The sequence below is a fragment of the Oncorhynchus kisutch genome, linkage group LG1, assembly GCF_002021735.2.
Source record: "Oncorhynchus kisutch isolate 150728-3 linkage group LG1, Okis_V2, whole genome shotgun sequence".
Classification (NCBI taxonomy): domain Eukaryota; kingdom Metazoa; phylum Chordata; class Actinopteri; order Salmoniformes; family Salmonidae; genus Oncorhynchus; species Oncorhynchus kisutch.
In genome coordinates, this window is record NC_034174.2 from 74,945,726 (window position 1) to 74,972,563 (window position 26,838).

Sequence of the window (26,838 nt, forward strand, 5' to 3'; positions counted from 1 at the left end):
CATCGAGAGATTTTTGAATGAAGCCCACATACTCACTTTACCTGTTCTCATTCTGACTGCCCGAATACTCACTTTACCTGTTCTCATTCTGAGGCTGCCCGAATACTCACTTTCCCCCTCATTTTCTAAAACACGCTCACAACCTCATCCTAGTTCAAGTATGCTATCAAAATTGCAGGGCAAACAATCCCACAAACCACTATGACACAGAAGTAACTCCAAGTGTTAACTGTTGTACACAGTTTATTTAACAATATGGTATATAAGTAAGAAATGAGTCTTTAACCAGTTTATACAGTGATTTCATTCGCTCTTCCTTATATTTATAGTATTTTTGCTTAATAACGACCTGCATGATTTACAATATGGAGCTAGGAGAACGTAACCCACCCAAAGTTTTATTCAAGTTTGTGTTTTTGAGAGGGGGGAATGAGGATGGAGGGTTGATAGACAGCTGGACTATTTATTTATCTCTTTTCAAAACAAACAAGCAGTCAAGCAATGAACACCCATTCCCCCTCAGGATAGGAGTCCTTCTGTCCCCCATTCCCCCTCAGGATAGGAGTCCTTCTGTCCCCCATTCCCCCTCAGGATAGGAGTCATTCTGTCCCCCATCCCCCCTCAGGATAGGAGTCATTCTGTCCCCCATTCCCCCTCAGGATAGGAGTCATTCTGTCCCCCATTCCCCCTCAGGATAGGAGTCATTCTGTCCCCCATTCCCCCTCAGGATAGGAGTCATTCTGTCCCCCATTCCCCCTCAGGATAGGAGTCATTCTGTCCCCCATTCCCCCTCAGGATAGGAGTCATTCTGTCCCCCATTCCCCCTCAGGATAGGAGTCATTCTGTCCCCCATTCCCCCTCAGGATAGGAGTCATTCTGTCCCCCATCCCCCCTCAGGATAGGAGTCATTCTGTCCCCCGTTCCCCCTCAGGATAGGAGTCATTCTGTCCCCCATTCCCCCTCAGGATAGGAGTCATTCTGTCCCCCATTCCCCCTCAGGATAGGAGTTCTCTTAATATACTTAACTTTACACAACAAATTATGACAAACTTTTTAAATGACAGAACCACAATTTTCTACATCCGCAAGTCAAGACAGAGATTCCGGTTTCCAGGCTAGTGAGATTTTATCCTTGTTTTGTGTGTATTTTGAGAGTTTGGCATTCCGTGTATGTGTGTGTCAAGTGTTTCTGCATAAATGCCAGTGTATTACAAACTGCCATAGTCCATTTCCTATTTCAATACAAATGGATAGTTCTCATCGAACACACACACACACGTCACAAAGAGGAAAAAGAGTCCCTCCCTCTCAAATGCAGGTGGATCTATAAAAATTGTACAACACTTTAGATTACAATTGCCAGGGCTATACCTGGAATGACTCCCTACTCCTTATATAGTGCACTACACTATATTGGGAATAGGGAGACATTTTGTGGATGTATGTCCCAGGAATGAGAAGAGCTTGAGAAAAGAAACCTATCCCGATTCCCAGACAAAAATATTTTACAGTCTCAACACAAAAAAAAAAAAAAAGGTACAAAATTATAAGTATGAATACTACAATGCAATTGTTTTGTACATTTTCCTTAAAAAAAGAAAATGAAAAAGGCATGACATCATACCAAATACCAAACAAATAAAACAAAGTCTGAGCACATTTTGGTCTCAACCAAAAAAATATATATTCTTTGTGATTTAAACGTCTTTTAAACAGCAATTTGCAAAATCCCGACTCATTAGGAAGAAGAAACACCAGTTTTAGGAAACATCAACATTCCCCTATAAGTGTTGGCATTTTTCATTTTATCCCATTTTCTCTCTTTTTACATCTCTTGAAACTTTGTACATGTCAGTAAAAAAAGAGAAAAAAAAGAAAGTTTCATTAAGAACAAAGTCTCAAAAAGGGGACGGACCCAGAGTCTGAGTACATCAGTGGAGGATGGGGAGAGTGTGGTTTGTTTCTATATGCATCCCAAATGGCACCCTATTCCCTACATAATGCACTAATTTTGAGCAGGGCCCGAGTGTACTAGTTGGAAATAGGGTGTCACCTATTTGGGACACAGCCCAAGTCTCCTGTTTAATGCTACAATCCCTCCACAAACTTCTCCAGCGTATCTCCTGTCGTATCCCCTCCAGTGCCCAAGTCATTCTTCAACCCTCCTCTGGCGGGCGTGTTCATCTGCGATAGCATAGCGCTCTGCTCCGCCAAGTGTCCCTGGTCCATGGAGCCAGGCATTGGGCCCCCCAAGCCCGGGTGGGGGGACCCCGGGTGGGATGAGGGCTGAACCTGGGGCGAAGGGCTGGAATGTGGGGGTTGTTGCGAGGGCGGGCACGGGGATTGTACAGGTGCAGGGGACCGGTTGGAGAGGGCATTGGCCATTGGGGACTGGCCAGGGAGGTGAGCTCCATGCTGGGGCTGGCTGGCCAGCATGTGGGCCTGGGGACTCATGGTGGGGCTAGGCAGGACCGGGGAGCCGCCCATCTGCTGCTTGAGGATGGCCTGTTGGTTAGAGATACCCTGCTGTTGTTGCTGGAGCATCCGCTGGTGCAAGAGGTTCTGGGTGGTGGAGGTGGGGTCCATGCCCAGGCCAGATTGACCCATCTGGGCCATGGGAGGGAGCTGGCCCTGGGCATGCATGGCTAGCTGCTGCATGCGGAGCTGAGAGTAGCTGGCCGCCTGGCCTTGGGTCTGGGGAGGGAACGGACCTGGATGGGCCTGCTGCTGCTGCTGTTGCTGCTGCTGTTGTTGCTGCTGTTGTTGTTGTTGTTGCTGCTGCTGCTGTTGTTGCTGCTGCTGCTGCTGTTGTTGCTGCTGCTGCTGCTGCTGCTGCTGCTGCTGTTGTTGTTGTTGTTGTTGTTGCTGCTGTTGTTGCTGCTGCTGTCGAAGGAGCTGCCTCCGGTAGAGCTCCTGTATCTGGGCAGCGTTGGGTTGGGGGTTGTGTCCAGGGTTCATGAGTTGCCCCTGGGGTCCTAAGGCAGCCATCCCTTGGGTGGTGGGTTGTTGAGGCTGCTGAGGGGGCATCCCGGGCCTCTGGCCCCCCCCGGCCCCAGCCTGCATCGCCGTCTGGGCTCCCAACATCCCTGGCTGCTGTTGTTGCAGGGGGTTACTGGCGTGGTACTTGGCTGTTCTCTGTTTGATGAATGCCGCCATGAGCTGGGGGTTGGACTTCAGGATGTTGAGGACCTGCTGCTGCTGCTGGGGTGAGCTGGGGGACTTAAGGGTCATCAGGAGGTCCTGGAGGGCATTGGGGGCGATGGCCCCGGGTCTCTGGGATGGCATCTGTGGTCTGGGACCCCCCGGCTGGGGGACTAACATCCTCTGAACCTGTTGCTGAGGAGACAACATGGGTCTCTGTTGCATCGGTATCCCCTGCTGGGGTTGACCCACCTGAGGAGGGACTCCAACTCCTGGTTGTCCAGGCTGAGCTCCCGTTATGGCTCCCCCAGCGCTGGGCCACTGACCTGGGGCCATGGGCTGCTGCATGCCCTGGGGCCCTCTGGGTCCCACCATTTGACCCCCAACCACCTGCATGGGTCCGGCCATGCGTTGCTGCTGCTGGGGGTTCTGTTGCAGTGGCAGGCCGTTCATGTTGACCCGGTAGTTCTGCTGGTTCTGCTGCTGCGCCTGGGCCACCATCTCAATGTGCCGCGCCATCTTGACCGCAGCGAGAGGGGGTTGTTGTTGAGAAGGTTGTTGAGGTTGAGGCTGGGGAGGTTGCGGGGGGAGAGGTGACTGCTGCTGGTGTAAAGGAGACGCTTGAGGTCCCCCCTTGCCCTGGGAAGCTGGCGTAAGGGGGTGACCGTTGCGAGGAGGGAACACTGGTGACATACCTGCAGCGTTTGGGGTCTGCGGCTGGTTTGAAAGCGGTTGTTGGGTGGTTTGGGGTGTGTTAGGCTGGGGGTGTGAGGGGGTTGTGTTGGGGGCTGTAGTGGGGGCCTGAGGGGGGGACGGTAAGCTCTGAGGCATTGCTCTTCCCTGCATGGTGGCCATTCTTCTCCTCATCATCTGAGCCTGCTGTAAGCGGTGCTGGAGCTGCTGCTGCCTAAGCTTGTGCTTGATGTTAAGACAGAACGGTACAGGACACTTGTTCTCCTGGCAGTGCTTGGCATGGTAGCAGCACAGAGCGATGAGCTGCTTGCACACGGGGCAACCACCGTTAGTCTTCCTCTTGCAACCTAAAATAGATAAGATATGTTATTGTCAAGGATACATCTAAGTGTAACCCCCCCGAGACACATGGATCCACAGAGGTTAAGAGGACAGGGTCAGTCGAGGTGCCATGCCCTTGGAGCAGTTTTGGGGTTAATTGCCTTGCTCAAGGGCACAACGGCAGGACACTGATGCCAGCAACCAATTTCATTACCTTTGGTGTGCTGCACCACGCGCTTCATCTTCTGGCAAGACGGCAGGCTGCAGTTGGCGTTGCGACACTGGCAGGCGTGAACCAGGGACTGGATGCAACGCTGGATGCTGAGACGGCGTGACTCCTGGGGGCTCTTAGAGGCCTCGCCGGCGCTGCCCGCTCCATTGCCGTCGTCGTCCAGCCCCAGACCCCACTTGACCATCTGGTGCTCGTGGCCCTTGGCGGCGTAGCAGTTGATACACAGGTCAAAGTCCTGAGAGGAGAGAGGTGGGGGTTAATACATGCATGGGCAGATGTAAGTGACAGAGAGCACAGCTATCGCCTGCTTGCTCTTTAGGGTCTAGGCCGGGTTACTGTAAAGCACTTTGACAACCTGCTTGCTCTTTAGGGTCTAGGCCGGGTTACTGTAAAGCACTTTGACAACCTGCTTGCTCTTTAGGGTCTAGGCCGGGTTACTGTAAAGCACTTTGACAACCTGCTTGCTCTTTAGGGTCTAGGCCGGGTTACTGTAAAGCACTTTGACAACCGGCTTGCTCTTTAGGGTCTAGGCTGGGTTACTGTAAAGCACTTTGACAACCGGCTTCATAAAATTCATTTGATTGGGACACAGGAACATGGTATAAATCTCCAAAGACGGTGAGGATGTATGAGCACGTGTGTGTGTCTCTTACCTCACAGACGGTACAGTGCCAGCGTGTCTCCACGTGGTGTTTACACTCGTTGCAGGTGTAGACGAAGCGGTCCTGACCCTGGTTGTGCAGCTCCACCAACATGCACATGGTGCTCCACTTACACCTTTTGGGAACAAATGGCAGGAATTCATCAACCAATGGTCCTCTATGGCAGGGCTTTTCAAACCTCTCCTCGGGGTCCCCCAGTCGTTCCATGTATTTGATCTATTCCACAGCTAGCACACCGGATTCAACTTGTCAACTAACCAGCCTTGAATAGGTGAATCAGATGAGTTAGTTCTGGGCTACAACTAAATTGTGAAACGTCTGGTGGTCTCCGAAGACAGGTTAGAAACCATTGGCCTATGGAACGCTCTACCTTACCGTCCGAGAGCCACTCCATCCATCAAGCAACTTTAAAACTGGCTTAAAAATACCAAAACTCACTTTCACAGACTCTCTGTGAAGGCCTTTCATCATCTACCATTGTTGCTTTAGCTGACTATCTCTGTGAAGGCCTTTCATCATCTACCATTGTTGCTTTAGCTGGCTATCTCTGTGAAGGCCTTTCATCATCTACCATTGTTGCTTTAGCTGACTATCTCTGTGAAGGCCTTTCATCATCTACCATTGTTGCTTTAGCTGACTATCTCTGTGAAGACCTTTCATCATCTACCATTGTTGCTTTAGCTGACTATCTCTGTGAAGGCCTTTCATCATCTACCATTGTTGCTTTAGCTGGCTATCTCTGTGAAGGCCTTTCATCATCTACCATTGTTGCTTTAGCTGGCTATCTCTGTGAAGGCCTTTCATCATCTACCATTGTTGCTTTAGCTGGCTATCTCTGTGAAGGCCTTTCATCATCTACCATTGTTGCTTTAGCTGGCCATCTCTGTGAAGGCCTTTCATCATCTACCATTGTTGCTTTAGCTGGCTATCTCTGTGAAGGCCTTTCATCATCTACCATTGTTGCTTTAGCTGACTATCTCTGTGAAGGCCTTTCATCATCTACCATTGTTGCTTTAGCTGGCTATCTCTGTGAAGGCCTTTCATCATCTACCATTGTTGCTTTAGCTGACTATCTCTGTGAAGGCCTTTCATCATCTACCATTGTTGCTTTAGCTGGCTATCTCTGTGAAGGCCTTTCATCATCTACCATTGTTGCTTTAGCTGGCTCGATTCTTACTGATGGTTTCCTTTTTATTGATACATTTAGAACACTTAGAGGCTCTTATCCAGAGCGCCTTAGTCAGTGCATTCAAATTAGGTAGGTAAGTCAACAGTCATAATTGTTCAATTCTAACGTAGAATTCAAGAGTTAGAACTTTGAGATTCCGCCATTATGAAAAGAGCTATACAAATCAAATGTATTATCATTACCTCCTGAGAGAGCTGAACTCCCAGTGCTTGTCCCGGGCCAGGGTGAGGAAGGCGTCGCGGCCGTCCATCAGGTCACAGTTCAGCAGGGGGTCAGGGTCCATGATGGGGGGTAACATGTTGGCCATCTGGGCCGAGTGCAGGTGGATCACAAAGAACACCTGGAGGGAGAGAGGAGAGAAATACTCTTGGAGAAGAGAGCATCACTCAATTCCTGATTGTTTGATATTGGGTTTGGGTCAGGCCAATAATATCCCAGCTCAGAGATTATAGAAGAGAACCTACACATGGCACCATTCTAAGAAACAACTTCATAAAACAGTTAAAGCCATTGAAAGACGACATGCATTTTCAAAGCAAGCGTGGTGACGTCATCATACCTCTTTGTGTTTGTCAAGGCTGGCGTAGAGCTTCTGGGACAGGTCATTGGCTACAATCGGCATGCCAGGCTTCTTCTTATTGGTTCGGCTCACGCTGCCCTTGTTCTTATTGGTTTTCTTGCTGTTCTTCTTCTTGGCGTTCTTCGTGTCCCCCGGCGTGCCCTGAGGGGGAAGGAGAAGAGGGAAGAGTTCGAAAAATATGGCAAATTAACAAATGTTTAAACACAGGACAGTGAGGGCACAAACATTCACCACATGCAATTGACTAAAATGATTTCACATTAATAAAAACATTAAGACAAATTTGACTAGACAGGTAGGAGTTATGTATTCATGTAGGTAGGTTAGCTATTGATAATGATGTCTCTAGTACTATCATCGGTCTACCCTATGACTCGTCTCTCCTCCTCCCACCTCAGGTGTGTCGGAGCAGGCTACGTTCTCCTCCTTCTTCCTCTCTTCCGCCTCCTGTTCCAGCTCCTTGATGCTCTCCTCCAGCACGTTGGGCCAGAAGTCCCCCTCAAAGTAGGGCATCTCGTTGGCCCCCGTCAGACAGTCCTCTGTCGCCTGCTTGAAGATGTCCTGGAGAAAAACATAGGAGAAGAAGATTACTTTAAATGTGTAATGGACACAAATGTTCAACTAATATGAGTCTTCTACTTGGCTGGTTGTTGCTGTTCTAGCCCTATTAAGACATTCAGAAACCTCAAAACACTTTCGAGGTTGAAGGCTTGGTTGGCCCGGTTGCAGAGAAGACAACTTTCCCAAGGCCAAGGCTGGGGACTCAACTGTACCAAGTCTACAAGATAGGCCTGAAAGGCTTTAGCCATTGAGAGGCCTACCTTGAAGTCGTGGAGGATCCTCTCCACAAAAGCAGTATCCAGCATCTTCTTGTACCACTCCTGCAGCCTCTTGGGCTTGGGGGATCTAACTTTAACCCTTACCTTAATCCTAACCATAATCTTAATCCTAAATCACCTTGAAGTCATGGAGGATCCTCTCAGCGAAGGCCTTCTCCAGCATCTTCCTGTACCACTCCTGCAGCCTCTTGGGCTTGGGGATCTTCTGGTCGGCAGGGTGGCAGTGGAAGATGTAGTCGTCCCCCTCGCTGGGGGGGCACGCCCAGATGTGTCCCTGAGAGTAGCTGAGGGGGAGAAGAGACAACGGTTGGTTATTTTGGTAGGGAGACATTTAATGCAAGTGGGGAGTTACCGCCATCAAGTAAAGTGCTTTTACTTGAGAAAACGGCAATATGAATGCATTTCATTGTACTATTAAGACCTACCCGAGTTTCTTTACATACTCCAGGTAGCCAATAAGGATCTCATGATAGACGGCCGTCCTTAGCAGTCGAGGTTTGAAGAAGTGAATACTGTCCAGGTAAGATATGTAAACTCGTCTGTGGAAGAAGGGAGACACAGGAGTAAACAAATGTCATCAGTTAGTCATTTCCATTACGTCATCAATTATTTCAACACATTTATAAAAATGTATACATTTATGTATTTAATAATATGTTAATATGTGCTCCGGACCAGCCCCATGTAGGGGTACAGGTGCTCCGGACCAGCCCCATGTAGGGGTACAGGTGCTCCGGACCAGCCCCATGTAGGGGTACAGGTGCTCCGGACCAGCCCCATGTAGGGGTACAGGTGCTCCGGACCAGCCCCATGTAGGGGTACAGGTGCTCCGGACCAGCCCCATGTAGGGGTACAGGTGCTCCGGACCAGCCCCATGTAGGGGTACAGGTGCTCCGGACCAGCCCCATGTAGGGGTACAGGTGCTCCGGACCAGCCCCATGTAGGGGTACAGGTACTCCGGACCAGCCCCATGTAGGGGTACAGGTGCTGACCTGGTGTTGGGGAAGGAGCAGTCCGAGCCGTACTCCTGAACGTGCATCCCGAAGAAACACACATCCACGCCGTCGATCTCCTCAAAGGCAAAAAGCGCTTTAGTTCTGTAGGGGAAGGTTTCAGACATCTCACCGGTGTCCACAAACCTGACCAGAAAAATCAGAAAGACAGACGTCGGTCTACATCGAACATTAACCACGTGTCAAAGAGGCCAAACTGAGTGGGCGGCAGGTAGCCTAGCAGTTAAGAGCTTTGGGCCAGTAAACGAAAGGTCGATGTGCCCTTGAGCAAGGCGCTTAACCCTAATCTGATCCTGTAAGTCACTCTGGATAGGAGCCTCTGCTAAATATGAACAGACCATTGAAGGCAGTAAAAGGGAGTGTTTAGTCTGCTCAAACATGCAGGTTCAACAACATGGGATTTAAGAGATGAATATATGATCATCAGGTTTTATGTGGTGTATTATCATCTCTTGGGCTCTCTGCAAAGCCAAAGTCAAACAAGGGTGCCGACCACACTGTTTACTGGCAACAATAAAACAGGAGCGTGGACACATATTTAGTGTATTGACTATGTTGAGGTACAGACAAGACTTCCTTACATGCTGTGAAAGTGTCTGCACAACTAAAGTAGTGCAATAAATGTGTATACCATCAGTACTCTAAAATGTTAGGTAGTGCGTGTCCACTCCTCAGTCTCTACCTGGATTTCATGCCAGGTTTGACCTCTGTAGTTTTGTCAGAGCTGGCCACCACTCGTACGTACACCTCCCCTGCCTCAGGGTGGTTCTGCCTCTTCAGATACTTATTCACCCGGTCCTCGATATACATGCCCAACCGCGTCGTCTGCAACCCTACACACACACACACACACACACGTCCAAAAGGGCACAAACTAAGCCTTCATTCAGCAGGACATGTTTTATGTATGAATAAATGTGCAGACAGAGTCTAACTTAGCTTAATGCCATGTGCATGGAAAGGTCAAACACGCTCTCTGGTACTACAAATACCAGAGGCAAAACCGCAAATGTGTGGGTGAGAGAGAGCTACTGCAGGTAATTGGTGAACGCCAGTGATGTCATAAGCCCATGACATTTACCATATGGAAGTGGTTTGTCATATAGACAAAGGCTGCTGTAAAGCTTGAATAACTAGGCTATTAAACGGATGTTCAGAAAGATTGGCTTTTTTTTTTTGATATTGCATGACGGATTGGCTAAGTATTCCAATACTCTTAAAGGGGAAATCAGCCATTGCTACATCAAATTATGACCTTGAAGGATTGATACAGTGTGGACACATTGATTATTGAAAAATATAACTTAGAAATGGCTCATGAGCTCAGTTCAACCATCGTATCCCATCAGAACCCCAAATAATCTGTTTTACTCCAATGTTTGAAAACAAAGTAAATGTAACCTAACACTATATAGCCTATATTAAAACTATATTATTGATACCACAGATGGTCAGTCCTTGCATCCATAGCTTGGTCTATGAATTTGAAAGCAGTTCCATTTCTCCAGCCTCATCATTCAGCTTTGTACCGAAACAGGGGCGGGGATAACGCTTCGTTATTGTTTCAACTGCGGATCGCCACTTTAAGATGGGGCTTATAGCCAGGGAATGAAAAAGAGGACGTACGTTTTGCAGAAAACTTGTTGTCTTTCCGTGTTTTCCCACTCTTCTTCAAACAGTTGTCACAGATGAATCTGCAGAGTGAGAGAAAGAAAAAGAGTCATTCATGTAATTGGTATCGAATAGAACTTCTTCCCACCATTTTGTGCCACTGTCAGAGGTTAGGCTGAACGTTTACCCGGATGGCCAGATGACGTCATAGTGAAGAACACATATCTGATGCATCTTCCGTCCGCAATCTTTACAGTCCACAAACCTGGTGACAAAAACACCACATCTTGGTTTACTACAGACACCCATTAACAGCTATACCCGTTATGTCCCCCGTGTAGGTCAACAGTTTCTCTTCTTGTTTGTTTCAATTGTACTGTTCACGATATGTAAGAGTGCTGATTGGCTAGACTGCTAGAACAGGAAGCCATAGAGAGATCAACATTCACTTAATATTCCTCCAGTTCTTACGCACGTGCAAGCAGACCAATGCAAGTGCGCCTTTGTAGGAGGGATTGAAACACAACTCATATGTAGGCCATTATTCATTTATATATTCATAAAAAAATACACTTTCCGTTATAATAAACCTCAAAATGTGTAAATAGAATGGACATTAAAAGGTGAGCAAAAGTGGAGATCTATGAGTGGCTCTTATGTTGTCTATTGAAAATCAAGCACGTGGCCAAAGGTGTACATGTTGAAACGCTCCCCTAGGTGATATAAAACTAAACACCAGACGGCGCTTCAGAGCTGACCAGGAAGTCTAGTCAGGACATCTGCAGGAGCAGCAGGCTGATATGAAAGGTATATGAGTGAGTGTTCAGGACATCTGCAGGAGCAGCAGGCTGATATGAAAGGTATACGAGTGAGTGTTCAGGACATCTGCAGGAGCAGCAGGCTGATATGAAAGGTATACGAGTGAGTGTTCAGGACATCTGCAGGAGCAGCAGGCTGATATGAAAGGTATACGAGTGAGTGTTCAGGACATCTGCAGGAGCAGCAGGCTGATATGAAAGGTATACGAGTGAGTGTTCAGGACATCTGCAGGAGCAGCAGGCTGATATGAAAGGTATATGAGTGAGTGTTCAGGACATCTGCAGGAGCAGCAGGCTGATATGTAAGGTATATGAGTGAGTGTGAGCCATAAACATACAGATGGCTGGTTAAAGAGCCTTACGGTTCAGGGTCTAGTGTATCGTTCTTCTTCCTCTCAAACTGGTCTTTACATATCATTCTGAAGAGGTAGAGAAGACAGCATCTGGTTAGATGACACGGTTAAATCATGACATGAGACAAACATTTACTGTAAATACCTGAATATAAAACAAGACCCTATTGGAGTTGAAGTGAACTGGAGAACAAGTTAAACAGAGACGGGTTGACTCACGTCTGTGGTTGTGCCGGGTCGTCCCCTAACGTCACATTGTGCCCCTGGATCTCATTGAAGCACTTCTCACAGAAATGATACCTGGAACAAGACGAGACACACACTATAGCACACGGAACACAGAACATGGCACCAGGCCCAAAGAGCACCAACAGACATTCAAAACATCCACTTGCCTCAACTAGATATAACTGAATTGTGGTTGTCGTACCTAGCTGCCTTAAGTAGATGCATTAACTAAGTTACTCTGGATAAAAGTGTCTGCTAAATGTACAGATCTGAAATACGATGACTACCTGTAAAGGTTGTCAGTGCATATGAACATCAGAAAAGCCATTTCTATGTCTGAGTTCATTAGTACTTGCACATTTAACTCAAAAGCAAATCTTTCCATTAGGACTTGGGAGTGTCAGAACAGTAGACCATGCTGCAAGAGAGATCAGGGCCTGTATATTCATAAAGCATTTCAGCAAAGGAGTGGTGATCTAGGATCAGACCCCCCCCCCCAGATGCATGTTATCTTATGGCGTTATTTGGTGATCGAAAACGGTCAAACTGATCCTAGGTCAGAACTCCTAATCGGAGATGCTTTATTAATACAGGCTCAGAGCATGCGGCCTTGTGTTACAGCGTTATGCTATCTATTCACACGCCACGGCCGCTGTGCTGCACAACCCCATTCCAACGCATGCAGAGGAAAAACTGGCTGCAGTTACATGACCTGAACACCAGGTGGAGCAAGGGGGCAGTGTTCTGATTGAGCACTCTGCCATGTAGCGCAGAGAGGCGCAACTCTTACCTGTTCTGGTAGCTGTAGTAGGTGCCGCCGGTGGGTATGGTACACAACTGCTTACCATAACAGCAGAGAGTTTGAGGAGAGAACTCATACTGCAAAGGAAGTGGCCAACAAGCAAATGTTAGAATACAGATTTGCAAGAAAAGTTAATTTCAGAGATGAAAACAATCTCTTCCTCCGACCGCCCCTCCCTTCTCTTAATCTCACCTTGCGGCCGCAGCAGTAGCCAAGGCTCATCATAACGGGGTCTATCTCCAGCTCAAACACCTCGGCCAGCTTGGAGCAGAACTTGTAGACACGGGATGTCTTGCGGTTGTAGATCCAGGCGTTGTTGAACATGACCCAGATGTCTTCCACGTACTGCCAGGGTTCCTGGTACTGACCCGTGTCCAGCTTACGCTTTATGGTGGACAGGTCGATGGGGTTCTTCACGATGTCAAAGTAGTCCTGGAGGGAAGAAAGTCAGTTGTTCATCAGACCGCATCAGTCAATTGCTACACCTAATAAACATATGCAGACATATTTTCATAGAAAATAAAAGTGAATATAACCCATGATTCATCCTAAAATATTAGCAGACCTGCCAACCCTGTCCAACTTTTTAAGAGTACCAGACGCGCGCGGCAAATTGGAGATTCACCTGGAGCGCGTAGTACGGACTGAATTGGAGTTCTTTCCCCACCGCACACTGTTTGTTAGTCTGATCGCAATTATAGAATTGTACCAAATAAGTCTATAAAAAGGTTGGAATACTTTATTTGACAGCATTTCCATTACACACATCAACAAGATCTAATTAGAAAGAACAAAGGGCCTTTATTCTTGGAGTTTAAAAAAAAAAGTATTAAACAAATAAGTTATTTGTTTAGGTACAAAATGTACAAATGTCTTATCCAGGATAATAAAAAATAAATTTTTTAAAACTCTGATAAGAACAAATGTTTGAAGCAGAGCATCAAATAAACATGTTATCCATAATAAAAAGGAAACAGCAATGATAGGAAACAGTGAGTGACGACAAATCTTCAGAAGACCTTCAAATCTTCAGGAAACCATTTCCTAGACAGGTAGCTAGCAGATTTAGGCTTATGCAGCAGGGTAGACTTCTTGGTAACAAGGCCACTCAGTCGGTCTGTACTGAGGGAGGCTCTGTACTGGGTTTTGTTCTTCGAAACGAGACTGAATGTTCATTCGCAATCTGCATTGCTGTGGAAAATGACCAATAACCCCAGCATCACAGCCGAAAGGTGGGAGTAGACCTTTTCATTGTGCTGACTTCTCTCCAGGCCTGATCCGTGCGCATGTTGACCAGGCTCTGCTCAAATGGTGTTGCCTAATAGTCTAAACTCATCTTCCACCAGATCAACAGAGGCTCCCTCAGGAATAATGAAGGGAAAGTGTGCCATGAAAAAGTTGAGGGATGAGAACATGGCAGTCTGCCTGTTGGCGATGTCAGCGATCACTGCATGCTGGAGGAGCACATCGCCAAATGGATATTTCAGCAACATGAAGTCTACTGCAGAAGAAAATAAGTTTCTGACATCTGCATAGAAGGTCTTCAGATCCAGCTTGCCTTGGCTTCCTATGTAGGTGTGGGTGTCCTGGCCAATGGACAGCTCCTCGTTAGAAAGATGGTTGTGTCTCTCCAGGTAGGAGAGAGTGTAGGCTTGACACCAGTACATTTTCTCCATGAGCACACGTGCTTAGACAAACATTATGGATCACACCTGGTTCAGTTCTCTGAAGAAGTATTTTACAAGACATAAATCAAATATTCATACTGATAAGTAGGTTCGCTAGGCTACCGCAAAGGGAATCTGACCGCTGTTCAGTAGGCTACCAGAAGAGTCTGGTGTTTCAGCCTATGTGAAGGTGCCTATTTTATTTCTTTGCAGTGCATACATCATTTCAGAGTTTCATAAATGTATAAAATCTCAAATCTAGTGCAACTGCATTTTAGAAGCATTGCCTCCATAGCTAATACCGGACACTCATTCATTCTTCATCATTCAGTCTTCTAAACTCCCGACTACATTTAATGCCAAGATGTTTATATTTAATTTACTTTTGTAATGCTTTTTGTGATGTGGATATAATTACAGTTACAGTCTCAGGTTGCGTGATCCTCGTAATGTTACGTGGAAAAACCAACTAATGGGGATGCAGAATTAAATGTATATCACACTCGTAAGTTATTTTCGTATTTGCATTTAATTGATTTCACTAGCAAATGTGAGTGAACTGCTGGCACTTTAGAGTCCACTGAATGTTCATCTTATGTTCGCTGAAGTTAGCTTGACACAATTAGTGTTTACCTTTCCACAACACACAGAGTGGACTGTGTGTTTACGTACAGCTGACAGTTGGCAAACTCAACATCACAACAAACAGGAGGGGCAGACACAGGGTAGCTACATGTGTACTCACTGGGATGCCCAGTACCATGGGGTCTACAGGCTGTCTGAAGGGTAAACACTCTGGGTCCTGTCTGTAGCGTGTCTGTGTGTACTCACTGGGATGCCCAGTACCATGGGGTCTACAGGCTGTCTGAAGGGTAAACACTGTGGGTCCTGTCTGTAGCGTGTCTGTGTGTACTCACTGGGATGCCCAGTACCATGGGGTCTACAGGCTGTCTGAAGGGTAGAGACTCTGGGTCCTGTCTGTAAAGAGACTCTAGGGTTGGCATGAGAGCCTGGCGCAGCTCCTCTGGCTTAAAGACTGGAACAGATATGGAGAGAAAGAGATTTAAAAGGTGTTTTTTAATAAGTTTCATCCTAGACCAATTCCCTGTCCTGTCCCTTCTTGAGGGAAGGAGAGAGAGGACTAGAGAGAGATGGCTGGCTAGAGAGAGAGAGAGACATGGCTAGAGAGAGAGAGAGAGAGACATGGCTAGAGAAAGAGAGAGAGAGACATGGCTAGAGAGAGAGCGAGATGGCTAGAGAGAGAGCGAGATGGCTAGAGAGAGCGAGATGGCTAGAGAGAGCGATGGCTAGAGAGAGAGCGATGGCTAGAGAGAGAGCGATGGCTAGAGAGAGAGCGATGGCTAGAGAGAGCGATGGCTAGAGAGAGAGCGATGGCTAGAGAGAGAGCGATGGCTAGAGAGAGAGCGATGGCTAGAGAGAGAGCGATGGCTAGAGAGAGAGCGATGGCTAGAGAGAGAGCGATGGCTAGAGAGAGAGCGATGGCTAGAGAGAGAGCGATGGCTAGAGAGAGAGCGATGGCTAGAGAGAGCGATGGCTAGAGAGAGAGCGATGGCTAGAGAGAGAGCGATGGCTAGAGAGAGAGCGATGGCTAGAGAGAGATGGCTAGAGAGAGATGGCTAGAGAGAGAGAGATGGCTAGAGAGAGAGAGATGGCTAGAGAGAGAGATGGCTAGAGAGAGAGAGATGGCTAGAGAGAGAGATGGCTAGAGAGAGAGATGGCTAGAGAGAGAGAGATGGCTAGAGAGAGAGAGATGGCTAGAGAGAGAGAGAGAGAGATGGCTAGAGAGAGAGATGGCTAGAGAGAGAGAGAGATGACTAGAGAGAGAGATGGCTAGAGAAAGTTGCAAGAGATGGCTAGAGAGAGATTGCTAGAGAAAGAGAGATGGCTAGAGAGAATGGCGAGAGAGAGAGAGGAAGGTGACCAGAATACAATTTTGATAAACTCCCATATCTATTGGGTGAAATACCAGTGTGCCATCACAGCAGCAAGCTTTGTGACCTGTTGCCACAAGAAAAGTTCAACCAGTGAAGAACAAACACCATTGTAAATACAACCAATATTTATTTTTCCTTTTGTACTTTTAACTATTTGCACATCGTTACAACACTGTATATACACATAATATGACAATGTCTTTATTCTTTTAGAACCTTTTATTGTTTATTATCCATTTCCCTTGCTTTGGCAGAGAGAGGAGAGAGAGAGAGAGCTCACTTTTCCTCCGTGACTGAGAAGGGGATGAGGACACTGAGCCATTGGCTCCTCCCCCCTCCTCCTCTTTGGGCTCAGTCTTCATCTCCAGCTTCTTTTCCTCAGTCTCCATTGGCACCTGCTTCTCTTCTGGCTCCTCCTTCACTGACAGTGAACCTGAGTCCTCCTCAGTCTGCAAACAGGAAGTAAAGATGGGCAATTAAAAAAGCTAGGGGAAATGCCTTGTTTACAGTATAAAACATGTGATTCATTGCTTCTATTTCTATGATTCAACATTGTCTAATGACATGGATGGACTCCACATGACTTCTGGAGCTCAGCTTAACTAAGCCTGAATGAATGAACAAACAAAACACACCTCCATCTTGGGCTCGGTCTTGCCACTGGCCGACTCAAACTCCCGCTGGTCCCTAAGCCGCGGCTCGGCCTTGGTCTCCTGGGCCGGCAGGTCAGGCAAAGCATGCTGGGAGTGCGAATGCAAGTCGCCGCTGGCGGCAGAAGCTGGGGTGGGCACCCGGCTATCCAGACTGGCACCTGTCTGAGAAAGCTGAAAGAGAGAGGAGAGCGCGCCAGAGTGAGAGGAAGAGCGAGAAAAAAGGAGAGTGAGCAAAAGAAAGAAAAAGAGGGAAAAAGGAGGAATAATAAAAAGAGGGTCAAATGAGCAGTTAGTGGAAAGCAAGTTCTTCACAATGTGTGAAAACAGTGAGTGAGAGACAAGTGAGTTTGGTGGACAGATGAGACATTCCATGGTTGTCATGCAGCTAGAACACAAGATGGCATGGTCAACAGAGGTCAAAAGGTCAACCAGAAAGGGCTGAAGGTGAGAGGTTAAAAAGGTCGTCGTAGGTAGAAGTTCGAGGTGGAAGGGCATGCCATGCGGTCTCAGGGCTCTCACCGGCGTGGTCGGGGGCTGCACTGTAGGAAGCTCCGGTTGGGATTGGGACTGAGTCTGTGGCTGGAGGGGGGTATGTGGCTGGGGTTGAGGAGGCTGGGTCAGGTTTGGGCGGGGAGGGGTGTTGGAAGGACCAGGACCGGGGGTGGAAAGGGTAGGGGTTGAGCTGCGGCTGGATGGCTTGGGGGGCTGCAGGTTAGTTGTGGGCCCCCCTGTGGAGGAAGAGGGTGGAGGAGTGGCGCGCAGGGGGTGCTGGGAGGGGAGCTGGGGGCCCAGGGGACCAAGTGCGCTCATGGGGAGGTTAGCACTCTGCTGCTGCGGCGACTGCTGCTGTAGGGAGAGAGAGGAGGCACACACACACACAACAGAAGACACAAGACGACACAGAACAACGATTACATACACATAAACCAAACACACACAAACTTGAGTTAAGAAGGGAACCTCATGATAGTCAGTGTGTGAGTTGTGACGGTTAATGATTTTAGTGGGTAATTGAACCCCCCCATCCATCTCTCACCCTTGTGACAGTAACCCAGGCCTTCCCTCCCACCATCTATCCAAACCTCCCTCCCTTTATCTCTCACCTGTGTGACAGCAGCCTGTGCTGGGGGCTGGCCTAGACCCAGGTTGTTAGCATTCATGGCGCCGGAGGCAGAGGGGGGAAATTGGGTCTGGGGGGGATGGAATTGACTATTTTGATTGGCCGTCTGGCCCACCATGCTGCCGCCGCCGCCGTGGGCTCCCAGCATGCCCTGGGCCTGTGGCATCCGCGAGGGAGACAGACCCATCTGAGGAGGAGAGAGTGTTACTGTGGTAATAGGAGAACCAATCAATCAAATCCTAGATATACACAAACACAATGAAGCGTAAAGAGGAGTATGGCAGCCTCAATGCTATAGTCTGGGGCCCCTAAAATACAGCATCATTTCAATATATTCTAGCCTATGTGAATACCAATTTAAAATCAGAATACAACCAGTTTGCCATTTCAATATGTCACTGTGCCGTCTCTTCCAGACAGCATCAACAGAGGGGTTGTCTATAACGGGAGAGATCATCAATTATCACTATGAGAGCTCTCGACAAGGCGGCGTCATCAGTGAGCAAACCGCGCTCTGACTCAAATCGCTAGGAAAACTGAAATAAATGGTGCGTTGTGTGCTGAAACGTGACCCTGTTACTCCCGCATCCCACGCTTCGGTTTTTACTAAAGAACTGTCGCCGTGATGCTGCTGAGCGTTAAGAGGGAATGCTGGGAGGACAAACTCTCTCTCACATCCCTTGTTCTCTCCATTCTTCTCTCTGTCAGTCAGTCTTGGTACAACAGTAAACCATGCCAGCAGTGCTGTACTTCAGAGTGGTGGTGCTGCTGCATCATTTCAACCTAACTGACTGACTGACTGACACTTCTCTCTCTTGGCCACTAAAAATACTCTCCAACATGCGGTGAGTCATGGCTGGAGAGAACATGATGTCCTGCGTCTCAAATGGCACCCTATTCCCTACATAGGGCTCTGGGCAAAATTAGAGCACTATGGGAGGTGTTGACAGGACACCCTTGTATATCCTAGTGTGTGTGTGTGGTACTCACGGAGGGAACGGAGCCCATGTTGATCTGTGTGGGGTGGTTCATGGGGGAGACGGCACGGGGGCCTAGAGGCTGCTGGGACATCTGGATGTTGGGCAGGGCCATGGGGCTGAACTGATTGAGCCCTGCAGAGAAGAGGTGGAGCACAATGTCAGGCAAGACGCGCGCACGCACCCTCACCACGCACACACGTACCCTCACCACGCACACACGTACCCTCACCACGCACACACGTACCCTCACCACGCACACACGTACCCTCACCACGCACACACGTACCCTCACCACGCACACACGTACCCTCACCACGCACCCTCACCATGCATAAAGGACATGTCGCACAACACACCTGTAGAGAGATGCTAAGCGCATACATCAAATTGATCAACACGAATACGCAGATTCACACCACACACACAAATTGCCTTAGGTAAGAAAAACTAGGGTGGGGTTTGTACCTTGAACAATTTGCATGCGATTCATGATCTGATTTGGCACATTGGGCATAGACACAGGTCCATCTGAGGAAGAGGAGGAAGGCGAGAAAGACAGCAGGATAAGGTAAGGGTTGGAGAAGAGCAGCAAACAAATGGCAGAAAAGCAACCACCCCAAACAGTTCCAGAAAAGCCCTGGCTTTGGACCACCCACCACTACCACCTCCAGAGTGTTAGGGTTTAGGGTCATGGCTTGGTACTCACTCTGTGGCCTAACAGACTGCCCAGGGCCCAGGGTGTTGGGCTGCGGGAGACCTCCAGGCTGCTGTTGGGCTCCTGCAGCCGTCAGAGGCCCCTGGTTGATGATCTGTTTCTGGAGCCGAGACCTCCTCTTCTCCTCCAGCTCCTTCTGGATTTTATAGATCTTCTCTGCCAGAAAGTGGTAGTATTCATCCTGCAGGGGAGACAACAAATGAATGAATAAAATGGTTGGGTAATGTAGTTCAAAACAATCTAGCAGTCTAAAAACTACAAACTATTAGACTGCATAAAAACTAGTTTACCACCATTATGGCTCATCAACTTCAGTGCTCAAGTGTTAGTAAGAGCACAAACTGATAGAACAGATAAAAGCAGGACACTGAACTATGTGAGCTGTGGACCCTGCTGATGGCAGACTCATACATTTCCACCTCCACCCCCCCCCCCCAGCGCGCGCGTCGTACCCTAATGTTGGCAAACTCGTACATGTCCCCCTCCACCTTCCTAGCGCGTGCGTCATACCCTAACATTGCCAAACTTGTACAGTGCATTCAGAAAGTATTCAGACCCCGTGATTATATTTTTTCCCTCAATCTACACCCCAATACCCCAGAATGACAAATCGAAAACAGGTTTATACATTTTTGCAAATGTATATTCTTTTTACAGAAATTCCTTATTTACATAAGTATTCAGACCATTTGATATGAGACTCGAAAATAGAGCTCACTTGCATCCTGTTAACATTGATCATCCTGGAGATGTTTCTACAACTTGGAGTCCACCTGTGGTAAATTCAATTGATTGAATATTATTTGGAAAGGCACACACCTGTCTATATAAGGTCCCATATTTGACAGTGCATGTCAGAGCAAACACCAAGCCATGAGGTCGAAGGAATTGTCTGTAGAGCTCCGAGACAAGATTGTGTCGCGGCACAGATCTGGGGAAGGGTACCAAAACATATCTGCAGCATTGAAGGTCCCCAAGAACACAGTGGCCTCCATCATTCTTAAATGAAAGAAGTTTGGAACCACCAAGACTCTTGCTAGAGCTGGCCGCTATGCAAAACTGGGCAATTGTGGGAGTAGGGCCATGGCCAGGGAGGTTACCAAGAACCCAATGGTCACTGACAGAGAGGTCCAGAGTTCCTCTGTGGAGATAGGAGAACCTTCCAGAAGGACAACCATCTCTGTAGCACTCTACCAATCACTCCACCAATCATGGTTGTGGCCAGATGAAAGCCACTCATCAGTAAAAGACACATTACAGCCCGCTTGGAGTTTACTAAAAGGCACCTAAAGGACTGAAAAACAAGAGTCTCTTTGGCCTGAATTCCAAGCGTCAAACCCAGAGGAAACCTGGCACCATCCCTACAGTGAAGCATGGTGGTGGCAGGATAATGCTGTGGGGATGTTAAGCAGCAGGGACTGGGAGACTAGTCAGGATCGAGGCAAAGATGAACAGATTAAAGTATAAAAAGATCATTGATGAAAACCTACTCCAGAGCACTCAGGACCTCAGACTGGGGTGAAGGTTCACCTTCCAACAGGACAACAACCCTAAGCAAACAGCCAAGACAATGCATGACTGGCTACGGGACAAGTCTCTGAATGCCCTTGAGTGGCCCAACCAGAGCCCAGACTTGAACCTGATCTAATATCTCTGGAGACCTGAAAATGGCTGTGCAGCAACGCTCCCCATCCAACCTGACAGAGCTCAAGTGGCTCTGCAGTGAAAAAAGTTGAGAAACTCCAAATATAGGTTTGCCAAGCCTGTAGCATCATACCCAAGAAGACAAGGCTGTAATCACTGTCAAAGGTGCTTCAACAAAGTACTGAGTAAAGGGTCTGAATACTTATGTAAATGTATTTATTTTTAATTTTTAATACATTTGCAAACATTTCAAAAAATCTGTTTTTGCTTTGTAATTATGGGCTATTGTGTGTAGATCGATGAGGAAAAAAACAACTTAATCCATTTTAGAATAAGGCTGTAACGTAACAAAATGTGGAAAAAGGGGTCCGAATACTTTCCGAATGCACTGTACCCCTCCACCTTCCTAGATTGTGTGTGTGTGTGTCATACCCTGCTGTTGGCAGACTCGTACATGTCCCCCTCGACCTTCCTAGCGTATGCCACCAGGTTCTCCATCCGCCTATCCTTTAGAGCTGCCGGATCTGGGGTGGGGAAAATGGCTTGTACTCTGGACAGAGAGAAGTAGAGGGAGAGAGCAGAGGCATTGAATAAACAAACTAATGAACATGGGAAGGACTCTTGAGTCTCTTTTCAAGTGATTCACTGCTTATGTCACCTTAAGACCATGACTTTCTCATTAAAGAGCTTCTGATATAAGTGGATGTGGGTGGTTGTGACTAGGAAGTTGTTTGTGTGGTGGGTGACAATAAATCTAAAGGCTCCCGGTGAGTCCCAATACAAAACCACTGCTTTGGAACTGAACCACGGCTCTGAGAGACTTGTGTTTACTATTCCATTGAGATAAAGAGTATTTTAAGTTTTCAATGGTCGTTTTCCCACTGGAGCCATCTGGACGTACAGTTTGTGGACGAGGTGGTTGCGGAGGTCCTGAGTGACGTGTTCATGCCAGGTCTTCCTGACTCCTGATGCTGAGAGGGGGGCGGCGGTGGGCAGGCTACCACCCATGGAGCCAACAACTGACCCGTCGGACAGCAGCTGACTGACAGGGGGAGGAGAGGGGGAGATTAGGACAAGGGAAAACATCTTACATAGACCTGAACAAAAGCTCATGAGGACTTCCAATTCAATTAAGTCTGGTGCTGTGTCAACAAGTCAATTCATATGGAAAACTGTGCGAGAGAATCTTCAATACAGCTAAATGAACCCACTTATTATCCATGATCGTGCTGTAAGCCTACTTTCATGTTTCAGTCACCATCTATTTCTCAGCTAAAGCAACAGTTTTTTGGAATAACTACTTGATCAATAATTCAATTCCTTGGCACAGCTCCTAGACATGATGTATGTTTGCCGAGACTCACTTGTTGGCGTTGAGAGAGTCCGAGTGCAGATTGGTCTGATCTGACGAGGCCACGCCCATCCCCCCGCCCCCCAGAGCCATCTGTTTACCTGGAGAAAGAGAGACACAGCAAGTTAGAATCTGTATGTGTCTAGACGCAAGTTAAGATTGTATTACACACACACACACACACACACACACACACACACACACACACGTATCCTCAGACAAGACAGAAGCACACACACGCTTTAATGTTTACGCAGTTAAATTAAGTAGAAACTGTTACTAGACGGTTAACTAAACAATAAAACCTGTTGAGCAAGGCCCAATGGAGACTGACTAAACTATGGTCTCTAAATCAAACACTTCTTCCAAACTGACAAACCTGGGATCGTGCTCATTAGGCAAACAGAAAATTGATTGAAACACGGAGGGACCACCTTGGGGCTGTGTTTCTGGACCTAAGGAAGGCTTTTGATACTGTGAGATTTTGTGATTCTCATTACAAAATTGTCCAAGTTCAACTTTTCCCCCCGATGCCTTGAGATGGATGAAATCATACCTTGAAGGCAGAACTCAGTGTGTCAGAGTGAGCGATGAGCTGTCGCCCACTCTTAGCTATGATGTGGGCATGCCCCAAGGGTCAATACTGGGGCCCCTCATGTTCAGCCTGTACATTAATGATCTGCCTTCTGTCTGTACTGGGTCTGAAGTTCAAATGTATACAGATGATACATGTGCATGCAAAGAGCAAACAACAAGCTGCACAAGTACTCACTACTGTAATGGTCCAGGTTACAAAGTGGCTCAGTGTTTGCATCTCAATGTGAAAAAAACTGTTTGCATGTTCTTCACAAAGAGGGCAACAGATTCTACTGAACCAGATGTCTATGTGTCAGGGGAGAAGCTCCAGGTGGTATCTGATTTTAAGTACCTTGGCATCATACTTGATTCCAACCTCTCTTTTAAAAAGCATGTGAAAAAGGTCATTCAGATAACCAAATATGAAATTGTTTGGCTACAGAGGTAGCAAAACTGTACTTCAAATCTACGATACTCCCCCACTTAACATACTGCTTGACTAGTTGGGCCCAAGCTTGCTGTACAACATTAAAACCTATTCAGTCCGTCTACAAACAGGCTCCCAAAGTGCTTGATAGGAAGCTCAATAGCCATCATCACTGTTACATCCTCAGAAAGCATGAGCTCCTGAGTTGGGAAAATCTTGTGCAATACACCGACACATGTCTTGTATTCAAGATCCTAAATGGCCTGGCTCCCCCTCCACTCAGTATTTTTGTTAAACAGAAAACCCAAACATATGGCAGCAGATCCACAAGGTCTGCCATGAGAGGTGACTGTATAGTTCCCTTAAGGAAAACCAACTTTAGTAAATCCGCTTTCTCTGTGAGAGCTTCCCATGTCTGGAATACACTGCCATCAGACACACATAACTGCACCACCTATCACACCTTCACAAAATGTATGAATACATGGCTAAAGGTCAATCAGATTTGTGATCATAATCCCTAGCTGTGTATTGCCACTTTCCATATTGTCTGTAGCTTGTGAGGTGTGGAAACACTTTGTTGCTTTTCTGAATTTTGCCTTGCTGCTTTTTGTTCTATGTTGCTCTGTCTGTATGCTACGTCTCGCTTGTCCTATGTTGCTCTGTCTGTATGCTACGTCTCGCTTGTCCTGTTGCTCTGTCTGTATGCTACGTCTCGCTTGTCCTATGTTGCTCTGTCTGTATGCTACGTCTCGCTTGTCCTATGTTGCTCTGTCTGTATGCTACGTCTTCCTTGTCCTATGTTGCTCTGTCTGTATGCTACGTCTTCCTTGTCCTATGTTGCTCTGCGTGTGCTCACTGCTGAAACCGGCTGGCTAAAACCGGCACTTTCAATGAAACATTGATTAATGTCCACTGTCCCTGTAAAAATAAAAACTCAAACCTGAACTGGTCCAATAAGAAACACTAATTCCCATTTTCCATTCCAAAACATTTCCAAAATGTCTTCTGTGGAGTGTCCTAATGAACACAGCCCTGCTATACAAAACCGCTCTTTACCTAGTGCATTGATGGGTCTCATCAGCTGTGGATGCTGCCCCTGGGTAGTGTTCTGTCCCTCTGGGGGGGTCTGACCGGGGGTGGGGGTCTGGTTGCTGTACGGCAGGCCCAGGGCAGCATAGGCCCTCTGCATGGAGGAGGGGTCGATGGGGGTGGGGGTGTTGAGGGAGGGAGAGCTGGGAGGGCCAGAGACCACAGAGGCCAGGGAGTTCTGGAGGGCAGCGTTGGGGGAACTCAGCAAGGCTGGAGGGGGGAAGAGAGATTCTAGTTAACATTGATTGATTGATTTGACTATGATAAACATATGCTGTTAGCTATAGTCCTATACAATGTAATCAAACAAATATACACGGTCATGTAGGCACACATTCATGTATACACACACAAAGCTTTCATAACCTGATTGATATTTATTCTTGGAACTAGCCGTGTGAAACAGCAGATATGGTTCTAATCTTAGTGGTTTAACCACATTATGACACACAAGAGCTGTAGAAATTCCTTCAGGGGGTATTACATGTGTAAAATCTGCATATTAAATAGAGTTCAGCCAACATACTACTCTAAGGTTGCGTCCCAAATGGGACCCTATTCCCTATAGTGCACTATGGGCCCTGGTGTATGTAGGGAATAGGGTGCAATTTGGGACACATCATAAGACAAAAAGAAAATCAGAGGAGAACAAACTGAAACGTTGCTTGCTATTTACACTGGCAGGAGTAAAGTCAGTGGTGCCATTGTGCTTTCCAGCATGTGAATCAGGCAGAGAGAAACAAACTCTGAAGAACAGAGTGATGAAAGAAGCTGAGCAGAGGGAGAGAGAATGAGCAAGCAGAGAACAAGAGAAAGAAGGAGTAAAAGAGCAAAGGGAAAAAAACAAGAAAGCAGAGTAAGGCAGAGAGAGGGAGAGCAATTAGCAGAGTGAGAGAACAAGAAAGGAGAAAGAAAAAAAGCATTCATGGAGGCAGGCAGTCATCTGGGGGGGGGGGGGGGGGGTTAAATGAATCATCAGCCCACCAGCCAATCGCTCAGCAGGACAGCCACACACCCTCCATCCCCCTCCTCTCCCTCCTGCGTCTCGGATTACAAGCCCAGCAGGAGTCCACTCTTGCTCATCGAGCTGTTCATAGCCAGCCCTGTGGAACGCTAGCCTGGTCCCAGTTCTGATTGTGCCATCTTGCCTAGATCTACGGTCATTGGCAAGACAGCACAAACATATCTAAGACCAGGCTAGAGGTTCTCATTGAGAAGGATGAGGTGGTCTCTAGTCACTGATCGAAGTTCAGTTTTGGGTTTTCACCCTAATGGTTAATATATGGGGAGTCAGTAAACTGATCCTAGATCAGTGTGTGTGGGTACTACTCACGTTGCTGGTTCTTCTTGTCACTGGCGTTCTTTAGCGGCAGGCAGACAGGACAGTCGTGCCGCGTACAGTTCTTCCAGTGTGAGATGATCTGTCTGGATGACGCACAGTGAGCCACTACAGAGGGGAAAGGAAGAGCAGAGGGAACACAGCGTTACACCACCTGTAACACAGGTTTAATATCACGTGCACAAGCACAGTGAAATGCCTTTCTTGCACTAATCAATATCAATGTAATACTAAAAAATAACAAGGTAGAACAAAATTAAATAAACACATGAGAAGTACGCTACATTACCAAAAGTATGTGGACATCGTACATCGTATTCCAAAATCATGGGCATTAATATGGAGTTGGTTCCCCCTTTGCTGCTATAACAGCCTCCATCCACTATAGTGGAAAGCCTCCCCAGAAGATGTTCGAACACTGCAGCTGGGACTGAATTCATCCGCAACAACATTAGTGAGGTCGGGCACTGATTTTGGGCGATTTGGCCAGGCTTGCAGTCGGCTTTCAAATTCATCCCAAAGGTGTTCGGTGGGGTTGAGGTCAGGGCTCTGTGCAGGCTAGTCAAGTTCTTCCACACCGAACTCAACAAAGCATTTCTGTATGGACCTAGCTTTGTGCACAGGGACAATGTCATGCTGAAACAGGGAAAAGCCTTCCCCAAACTATTGCCAAAAAGTTGGAAGCACAGAATCGTCTAGAATGTCATTGTATGCTGTAGCGTTTAGATTTCCCTTCACTGCAACTAAGGAGCCTAGACCGAACAATAAAAATAAAAAAAGCCCCAGAACATTATTCCTCCTCTACCAAACTTTAGTTGGCTCTATGCATTCTGGCCG

General features: G+C 47.3%; 1 protein-coding gene across 4 annotated transcripts in view; it reads right to left on the bottom strand.

Annotated features, from left to right (window-relative positions):
• Positions 1-213: 213 nt before the first annotated feature.
• Positions 214-26,838, bottom strand: part of crebbpa (CREB binding lysine acetyltransferase a) — a 69,112-nt gene continuing 42,487 nt past the window's right edge. Inside the window, exons 5-33 of one of the 4 annotated variants that reach the window (XM_031833249.1) lie at positions 25,996-26,109; positions 24,630-24,872; positions 22,581-22,668; positions 22,118-22,258; positions 21,649-21,766; positions 19,564-19,753; positions 19,323-19,385; positions 18,868-18,989; positions 17,861-18,064; positions 17,277-17,600; positions 16,740-16,928; positions 16,385-16,553; positions 15,067-15,185; positions 12,675-12,914; positions 12,471-12,559; positions 11,672-11,752; positions 11,462-11,518; positions 10,469-10,546; positions 10,297-10,364; positions 9,353-9,503; positions 8,650-8,796; positions 8,083-8,196; positions 7,776-7,941; positions 7,212-7,379; positions 6,798-6,959; positions 6,421-6,578; positions 5,041-5,164; positions 4,370-4,622; positions 214-4,181 (exon numbers count right to left, since the gene is read on the bottom strand). In XM_031833249.1, the coding sequence (XP_031689109.1) occupies positions 2,089-4,181; positions 4,370-4,622; positions 5,041-5,164; positions 6,421-6,578; positions 6,798-6,959; positions 7,212-7,379; positions 7,776-7,941; positions 8,083-8,196; positions 8,650-8,796; positions 9,353-9,503; positions 10,297-10,364; positions 10,469-10,546; positions 11,462-11,518; positions 11,672-11,752; positions 12,471-12,559; positions 12,675-12,914; positions 15,067-15,185; positions 16,385-16,553; positions 16,740-16,928; positions 17,277-17,600; positions 17,861-18,064; positions 18,868-18,989; positions 19,323-19,385; positions 19,564-19,753; positions 21,649-21,766; positions 22,118-22,258; positions 22,581-22,668; positions 24,630-24,872; positions 25,996-26,109 (6,233 nt within the window). In that variant the 3' untranslated portion in view covers positions 214-2,088. Of the gene's footprint in view, positions 4,182-4,369; positions 4,623-5,040; positions 5,165-6,420; positions 6,579-6,797; positions 6,960-7,211; positions 7,380-7,775; positions 7,942-8,082; positions 8,197-8,649; positions 8,797-9,352; positions 9,504-10,296; positions 10,365-10,468; positions 10,547-11,461; positions 11,519-11,671; positions 11,753-12,470; positions 12,560-12,674; positions 12,915-15,066; positions 15,186-16,384; positions 16,554-16,739; positions 16,929-17,276; positions 17,604-17,860; positions 18,065-18,867; positions 18,990-19,322; positions 19,386-19,563; positions 19,754-21,648; positions 21,767-22,117; positions 22,259-22,580; positions 22,669-24,629; positions 24,873-25,995; positions 26,110-26,838 lie in introns of all 4 variants that reach the window. The other 3 variants (XM_031833244.1, XM_031833255.1, XM_031833259.1) reach the window with 3 other exon arrangements.